The 8,973-nt window shown below is 49.3% G+C and overlaps 1 protein-coding gene across 4 annotated transcripts in view; it reads left to right on the top strand.

Moving 5' to 3' along the window:
• The first annotated feature begins 1,247 nt into the window (after positions 1-1,247).
• The window catches only part of UNC5B (unc-5 netrin receptor B), a 156,114-nt gene continuing 148,388 nt past the window's right edge, over positions 1,248-8,973 (top strand). For 3 of the 4 annotated variants that reach the window (XM_074999485.1, XM_074999487.1, XM_074999484.1), the window contains exon 1: positions 1,248-1,667. In XM_074999485.1, coding sequence (XP_074855586.1) covers positions 1,598-1,667 — 70 coding nt within the window. In that variant the 5' untranslated portion in view covers positions 1,248-1,597. The remainder of the gene's footprint in view (positions 1,668-8,973) is intronic. The other variant, XM_074999486.1, reaches the window with a different exon arrangement.

Here is an 8,973-nt window from a genome sequence, read left to right as displayed (position 1 = left end):
TGTCAGTGGGCCACATCCCCCCTGTTTTTCCCCTCTCTTGATGTATACTACCTATAAATGGCCATTTCCACCCTGACTGAACAGACCACGTCAGTTCTGGCCCTCCCCTTTACTGAGACTCCCTCTTTAAAACCGCCTCTGAACCCCCCTCTCCCATCTGATGAAGCGGGTCTTTGCCCCCAAAAGCTTATGCTCCAATGTATCTGTCAGTCTACAAGGCGCCACCGGACTTCTTGTTTTTTTTCAGCTCTCCCCAAAGTTGACTTTCAGAGGCTGCAGCCCAAGCAACAGAGGCACTTGGGAAAGCTGAGCTGGGATGCAAGGCTCTGAAACCCTGGTGACTTCGGAATCAGTGCAGCGTGTTTCAGACCTACCAGGAAAGGGAGGGAGACCACGTAGGCCAAAACAGTGCTCCCCAGCTTCTCCAGTACAAAGGGAAGGAAGGGCACCTCCAGTGGATGCACAAGGTTATTTCCCTCCCTCACTCCCTCCTTGCCGGAAGTTCCCCTCCTTGTTTCTCCTCTCCATTGGAAGTCTCCTGGAGACAGAACAATTTATGTCACTTTCCAGGTGCTGCACTCACCTGCCCCCCACTGAACAGACACGGGGCCCGCGGGGGGGGGGTTTGGGGAGCAGCCGAACGGCTAAAAGGAGCAGGAAACAATCGCACGACAAGGGAAGTTTGGACTCAAGACAAGGAGGGCCCAGGCCGCCGGGAAGAGCGGCGGGGGTGCCGGGGCCCTCGGCTAAGGGAAGGACCCAGCGGTCCCGAGTGGGGCAAGCCGGTTGCTCAGGTGCGGGGTTCAGCCCTGCTCCACCCGGGACGGGAGGACGGCGCAGCTGTCGGGGAGATTTGCTCGCAGGTGCCCCGAGCCCGAGGCGGGGAGGGGCCCCAGCGGCCGGCCGGGAGCGGTGCTAGGCGCAGGCTGCCGAGCTGGGAGCGGGCTTGAGGGAAGCTGCGGGCCTCGGAGCGACGGGACAAGCGGGAGGCAGCCCACAGGCTGACGGGCGAATAGGCTCCACGCGCAGGGAAGCGCCGAGCGGCTCCAGCTCCGGTTCAGCCTGCGGATCCAGCCGGCCGGGTTTTCCGCCGGCTTCGGCGCTGCGCGTTGCTGCGGGAGAGGTGTGGGCCGTTCCGAACTCCCTGCCGCCCCCCCGCGCCCTGCCCACGCCGCTCCTGCGGCTGGCGGCTCCCCCTCGCGGCCCCCCGCCCGCCCCCTGCGCCTGGGCTCCGGCGTGCGGGACACCTTGGCAGTGTGGCAGGAGCCAGGCTGCGGGCAGGATGCGAGCGCCGTGCTAGAGGAGCGGGGGCGCCCGGGCAGGAGGAGCCTGCAGGGATGCGCGCCCAGCGGCCGCTCCGCTGACGCGCTTTCCTCGGCCCCCAACTTCGGAGCAGCTGCTGAGCCTGGCACCCGCGGGCTCCCGCGGCAAGGGCGGGACCATTCCCCGGGCTCGCCAGGCCGAGCGCCGCGTCCCCCCGGCGCGTCGGGTGGAGGCGATCCCGGGCCGGGAAAGTGGCGGGGGGCTGGGGCGCGGAGCAGGCAGCCGCGGAGAAGGAGCCCCGAGGGGACGGGCAGGGGCGCTCAGCCGGGGCGCGATGCCTTCCGCGCCCGGGCTGCTGCTCCTGGCCCTGGCGCTGCACTGCAACTTCGGGCGCTGCCGAGCAGGTAAGGAAGCCGGAGCAACGCGACGTGGGGGTGAGCGAGCCGCGGCCGGCGGCCTGGGCGGGGGCCCGGGGAAGGGCCCCCTGGAGGCCGCCGAAGTTTGCCCTGGCGGGGCTGCTGGCTCTCGGAGCGCCCGCTTGGTGTGCGCCGCGCCGCGCCGGGGGAAGACCAGCCGGGCTTTGGTGCCAGGCTGAGCGCTGCCCGGCCGGGCACTTGGTAAGTCCTTGCAACCCCGAGGGACGTGGCAGTTCCGTTTGAAGCGCGGGGCGGATTATTCCCCGGCTGCCCCGGGCGGCTTCCCCCGGCTCCCCAGGGGGCGATCTAGGGGGCGGCAGGACCCTGGCCGTTCAGTGCGCGGGGCCGCGGAGCCATCGACTCCCACCGCGCTTCGCTCCCTGCTCCTAGCTGCTGACTGTACTTCGCCGCAGGGGTCGGTGCGCGCCCGGGCCGGAGGGGCTGGGCTGGGCTGGGGCTCGGGAGGGGTGGGCTTCTTTGCGGGTCTGTAGGGAGTTGGAATCGGTTGGCAGAAGAGACAAGCCGATGTCGGGCGGGAAGGGGGGGCACAGCCAAAGAACCACAACGTTAAGTGCAGCTGTAAGCGGCTCGCAAAGGTGGATCAGCCCCTCAGTTCCTGGAGTGCTGGGAATAAGGCCCTGCCAGTGCATTTCCAGTCTCTCACACTAGTCCGCGTCTAAATCGACAAGCGTCTCATTGAAACCCTGGAAGCGGTCCGCTGTGAGCGCAGGTATTAGAAGGGGTCTCTGCAAGGGAAGCGGGAGTACTGTATGCTCTTCTCTGCAGTAACCCAGTGCAACTTTAGTAGCTGGCTCTGCTACTCCTTTCTTTTGTTGAATAGCATCTTACTTTAGGATTAGTTCCATGTCTAGTTATGGAATATGATCATCAAGGGCTCTTGTTTATGTAGTATCTTTCAAATAAAGCCCATAACCTCAGAGACTTTCCACTAAGGTAGATAATCAATTACAGTGGAAAGAATTGGAAGGTCTAGGGAAGGGAGCAAATGAGTATTTTCAGAGAGGAAAGGAGAAAGGGGTTGGAGGACAAATGAGCAGAATTAGTTTTGCCTTGTTAGGTGCATTATTTACTGCGGAAGGCCTCACCTTTCAGGGGAAAGAGGGGAGCAGAGTTTAACTCTTTCACACTGTACTTTTGCATTAGGGAGCAGTGGAGGAGTTTTGACCCTCTGGTATCAGGAGGGTGAATCAAAGTCCTGCATCCGTGGATCCTTGACATTTTTGCCTGTCTGATTGCTGGTTGCTGTGTGTTTTCTTCTGTGTGTATGTTAAAGAGAGGTTTCTGTGGTGGAAGGGAAGAAGACAGTACATTATCTAATTAGGGAGTGTTTTTCTGCTTCTTAATCTTTTTGTACTGTGTGCTGTAGAAAAATGTAAACTATTCTAGCTTGCTGGTACATAGGGGAAAAGGGTTCTCTCAGCCCCCCCCCCCCATGCATAATCCGCTGCTAGAGTACTAGTCCTATTTGATGTATCTGGGACCTGCTTTGTGGAGGAGCTTTAGAACCACAGATGGCATATTTTGTACGTCAGGCACTTTTGAAATATAAGGCTAAATCAAAGGACAGATATGTACAGACTATGCTAGTAACAGTTTGGGTCTGGTTAAATATTCATAATTGACAATAGCTGCTGCACTGTGCAACAGCAACTAGCTGACTAGTCTCACAGGCTGAGTGCCTTTTCTTTTCTAGTACAGTATTTGATACAATTCTAAAAAGTTGCAACACTTCTAATTTGATCTGGGCTAATTATAATTTGTGCAGAGTGTGGTATTTAAAGATGTATTTTGAAGTTGCAGTTACTGATGGGGGGAAGGTTCAGTACTGAATGGAGAGCATTGTTTAAAGGGATTCAGGAATGGGAAATAGGAGCACTGGTTTAAAAACATTCAGAGTATGTTTATGAATGTGCAGTGCTACAAAATAGAAGTAAAGCGGTAGAGCAGATACGCAAACTCAGAGGCCCAATTCTGCATTCTTTGTGCACTTGAAGCACCCACTGAAATCAATGGGAAGCATGGGTATGCAAGGAGCATGGGGTTGGTCCCCAGCACAGTATGGAGACACTGCATGTAGAGAGTGGGCCTGTTTTTACTTAATATGAATAGTGTTGCATTCCCTTGAAAATGATGATTTGGGGACTGCCAATGGAGGAGAGGAAAGGGGACAAGGAAGACCAGCTGAGTGAGTTGCAAGCTACCCCTGCTATTATCTCCAACTTTATGATTCATTTGATTCTTACCGATGCTTCTTTTTAGTTTTGTTGGCAGGGAAAATCTACATCCATGCTTACCATTTCATTCTCTTTAATAATCTGGATATCTAGAAGTGCAGTTCAGTTATAAGCATCTGGGCTTCTTACTGTGGGAATGAAGACAGGCTATGGTAGTAATCATTGTGATCACTGAGCTCTAAGAATTACATTTTAATTGCGGATTCTGATCTCTTACTGATTTAGATGTGGTATTGAATCATGTTCTTCTCATACTTTGTCTTAATTTTATAAATCAGGTGTCGTGGTCAGACTTAAGTCTTTTCCAAACAGCTCCAGAATTTCCTAGGGGCATTCAAATCTGGTGATCATGAGTCATTGAAAGTCAGCCCATCAAGTTGTTTCTGTTTGTGATTTCTCCCCTCTCCTGACACCCAAATAACTAAGGAGCATGCATCCTGCTTCCTACTTCCATCTCTCTTTCCCACAATAAAATTCAGCAGTGTGCTGCCTAGAATGACTTTACTGTTGATGAAAAGTCTGGTCACCCTCATTTACCATGAGTAGGAACTTTTTTGCGGTAATTTTCTTGCGTATATATCAGGCCTTTTTATTTCCTCTCCATTCCATCTGATGAAGTGGGTTTTACCCACAAAAAGCTTATGCCCTAATCTGTTGTTTTTACTTTTGATGCCTAGTCTCTCATTTCTCTTGATTCTGCGCCACTTATCCTTTGTCACCCTCTAGCAAAAGGAAATAAAGGCATGAGTGTTTTCCCTTTAAGTGCAGATATAAAAAGACGTCTTCAGCTGTAGATCTCAGAAGTGAGGATCTATAAAGTTTGATGGCTGTGGAGTTGGGAAGAGACTGTAACTATAAATGTCAGACCTTTGGAGTGGCCTGTCAACCGGTGACAAGCAGACAGCTTGTAATCTTTGTTGAAACTTAAAAGTCTAACTAACATAGCTGGTCATTTCCCTCCCATACTGTGAAGAAGGAGGATGGCTGTGGAATGTGGTAGGTGTGTGTCACCAGAACTCGATGTTGCACAGATTTGTCTTCTTGTTAAAAGCTTTTTTTTTTTTTGGCAATGTGATCTTGCAGGAAAATGAACCCAGATTTCATTTTAAAGGGTAATTAAAGATGAGTTGGAATTTTGAGCATGTTTCTCAACTGGAAGATTTAACCCCCTCTCCCACCAGCATACTTCACTTAGGAAGAAGATTTATCTTTTGCAAAGGTACAGTTTGAAAAGAGGGGAGAGTGGTGGAATTGAGGGAGGGGCAGGTCTAGTCTTTGTGCACTGGACCTTTAGTTTTGCAGGCTGACATCAGATTTCAGTACTGGGTGAGCATAAGTGAAAACAAGTTGGTTAATTGCAAGCTGACCCATATGGCGAATGTCTGTCCATTTAGAGGATACAATGAAAAGGTAAAAAACCATGCACACATTCTGGCTCAGTTAGCACTGTGCGCTTTAGGGCGATTCACCATGTTGGAATATAATAGGAAAGTGGCGCAAGTCAGGATTTCAGCATGATGGCAAAGGTGAACAGAGGGAAGGAGAACTGGATTAGCAAGAATGTTGCAGGTCTGGATTTAGGCACACTGGCAGAGCCACAGGGCTCAGGCTGGGATTAGAACAGGGTGCTGCAGGTCAGGATTGAAATGTGTTGGCAGGACTGTGTGGGCTCCCAAGACTGGAATAGCAAACTGTGCTCAGGTTAAGGAAGAAAAGCACTGGATTAGCTCTAGATGTGTGGGAAGGTTGTGCAGCTCGGGTGCTGCTCTGTCTGTTGCGGCTAGCTGTCCTCCAGTTTTGTGAGCACTAATATTAAAATGTAATTGAAGGAGGGAAAGGAATTAAAGGCAGAGAGTGGCAACTCTCTTCCTTTTAATGACAGAGAGCTGACAGAAAGGATTTTTAAGGTTTTACCTTTTGAAAGCTTTCAATTGAGAAACAGTAGGAGCATTTGGCCCCTTGAGATTTTGTTGGTGCTCCAGAAAATGTTTCTCCACCCTCCTGATTGTAGTTTGCTCGGTGGGATTTTGTTGCTGTTCTCTGACCTGGGACTGGTTTTCTTGGGCCTTGGATATTTGTTAGAATTGGCATGTTCAACTTGGAACAAGGATCACAAGCTCTCTAGGGTATTATTTCCCTTTCCCTCTTCCCCCCCCCCTCACCTCTAGGTGGGTTGTGTAGTGGCTGTGAGGGGAAAAAAAAAGGAGTGTGATGCCATAACACTGACTATCTATTGTACCAGAAACAGCAGGCACCTCTCATTGTTTATTGCAAAGTAACACCTTTGCTTCTGTTTGACTAAGACATGGGCCAACACACAGATGGCTGTAAAGAAATAGATATGCTGGTGTTTATCCCCCATAAGGGAGATGCACTCTCTGGGAGCCTAAGATTAAAACAACAGTAAGTAGAAGGAGCCGCAGGTCAAGACTGGGGTGCATGAGCAGAACCATATGACAAAAGTTTCACAGCATTGCTTGTGTGATGCTAGGTTTACTCCAGTACTGTCAGTTTTGCACTTTCATCACATTTCAAAGGGATTTGTCCCTCGGTCTTTTGTCCATCAATATATGGAAAAGTTACCAGGAAAGAAAAGGAAACTTCTTGTACCCAGCCAGGGTTGCAGGCCCTTGCCTAGCTGATATGGGTACACTGGTGTCGACTTCTTCAGGCAGAATGGTCCCTAGTACGCAGCCAGGTGTATTTTTGGATCCCCTGAGCTAGCAAGCCTTCATTGAGGATCTGTGATTTTTCAGTTTGGCCCTTCATAGGCTCCAAGCAAACTATTGGGAGTACAAGGCAGCACCATTATCGCAAGCTGACTGAAAAGTGGATGCCTATGGAATTCTACAGGCTGTTCATGTGAATCCCAATGGAATTCCTTCCAAGTGATGTCAAAGCAACTGCAGTATATTGGAACTCTCACATAACTGGCATTTTAACCATATGTAAATTTTAGTTATGTTTTCCATAAGCACAGTATAGTGAAAGTAAATACTAATAAATACAGTAAATACAGTATGTTTACAGTGTACAGTACTACTGTTGTTGTTAAATACAGTACTCTGCATACATTTTATTTGTTTCTTAATATCTAATCTTGTTTTTCTTTAGTTTTATGCACTGCTAGGTATACCTCTCTATTATCCGGAATATTTGAATATTTGTCAGCCTCCCAGTCACATGGCCGACGGATATGAAAGAGTTTACAATGTATGGTGAAGGGAGAGACATTAGACAGACCAGTCAGTGAAGCCAGAAACTGCATAAGACAGAGACGTGATTCCATGATTCTATGTTTGTCTGGTGTTTGAAATGCTCCTGTGTTGTCTGTTTTTTTTTTTCCTGATTCTTGGAATGGGTCCCTTTCTGAAAATAGAAAACAAGTTCCCTCTTGCCATGTTGTTTTACTAAATGTTTCTAATAAGAACAGTGACACTGTGAAAATGACACCCTGGCATTCTGTGTTTGGGAGTCCAGGAGCCATTTTCTCTGCTTGCAAATCTAAAGTCATTTTTCACCAACAACTCTGAAACACAACCTGAAAAGTCAAGTTGTGTCCTGCATGGGGGGAGATAAGCATAGGGGACAGCGTCCATAGTTAGACTGTGTCCGGCAGTGCAGCTACAAACCAGGTTGGAATCCATCTCCCTTTCCTTTGGTTGCATGAGCCATGTGATGGTAACCAGAATGTAAGTTTGCAAGTAAAGTGAGATGATATGACTGGACGACTGCAAGGAACAGATCCATATTGAATTACTAGGTCTCTTTACTTAATTTTTTCTGTGATTGTAATGACATTTTAAAGTTACTAGTCCAGTATCTTTCCTCTTTATGGTGTACTTGACATGAGTTGATCAGGACGTAACACAGCGTGCAGCGTGATCGCTGTAGGTTAACGGGAGCGCCACGCTCTGAGTTACTTTTTTCTCTTTGTTAAAAAGACACCCAGGCCTGGTTGAGTGGCTTGACAGTGTCCGCAAAAGGGCACCCGCCCTGCTAATATTTGGGTTGCTGGATTTGCTGGCAGTGTGTGTGGAGAGCAGGCAGGAAGTGGCAAGCACTGAGCTGATGATGGAAGGGGATGTATGGAGTCTGGAAGGAGTTCATTACAGCAGATGTTAGTGCCATAAAGCCACAGGTTCCTGCTGTTTCTTATTGGCTTATGTCCTTTTGGTTTTAGCAATGCTGATGTTAGTGAAAACATTTGCTGAAGCGGAGGCATAAATTACAGATCTCTTCCCACTTCCCATCCTAATCCCCCTCCCCGTTTTGTCTTTCCTATCCTCTGCATCTTTTGCTCAGTTGTTTGCCTCTTTCCTTCTCTTCTACATAACTGCATCAAAGTCGGCTGAAACTTGCACATTTCCCCTCTGCAACAAAGAACGTGTATTAGCATCTGTTTAGTGATGGGGATTTAATTCAGTGCCATTCAGCAAACTCTACTCTGTTATTGTGTACATACTGCCTCCTTCCCTCCCCCTAAGTGTGCCGACACTCTTACACATGTATCCTGCACAAAACAGCACCATGACACTCTCTTCTTCACCAGCTCACAGGCAGGGATCCTGGCCCCTTTGCTTGCCTTCTCCCAGTCTTACATAGTGATTTATCCAAGGAGCTGTGATGTTATAATGATGCATGGCCCGGAAATAATTCTCACCTTGTGCGATCTGGCTCCACTAATCTCACTGTAACTCTTTATCTCTTTCATGACAGAAACACGTTTCTCCTTTGAGAGAGTATGCATGTGATGTGAGTGCATGAAAAAATAAGCAGGGAAAGCTTTTCTCTGTGGATGGGCAGGGTTGGAGTGAGGAGGGACCCAAGTGCCGTAGCTGGTGTTTGATGTGGACCTTCCATCAGAGGATACTTACATCCCAGATCCCTTGGCTGTTCTTCCAGGTGCTCAGGGTTTAAGATTTCTACAGAAGGTGACTGCTCCGAGACTAAAGTTGCAATTTGTTTTCTCATTTTTTTTCTATGTTGTCCTGAGAAGATTGTTGAAGAAAACCTGCTTTATGCTTCCCCAAAAAGGT

Source organism: Carettochelys insculpta, chromosome 7 (genome assembly GCF_033958435.1).
Source record: "Carettochelys insculpta isolate YL-2023 chromosome 7, ASM3395843v1, whole genome shotgun sequence".
In the NCBI taxonomy this organism is placed as follows: Eukaryota; Metazoa; Chordata; order Testudines; family Carettochelyidae; genus Carettochelys; species Carettochelys insculpta.
The sequence above is the reverse complement of the archived record's forward strand: the minus strand, read 5'-3'. Positions and strand labels throughout refer to the sequence as shown.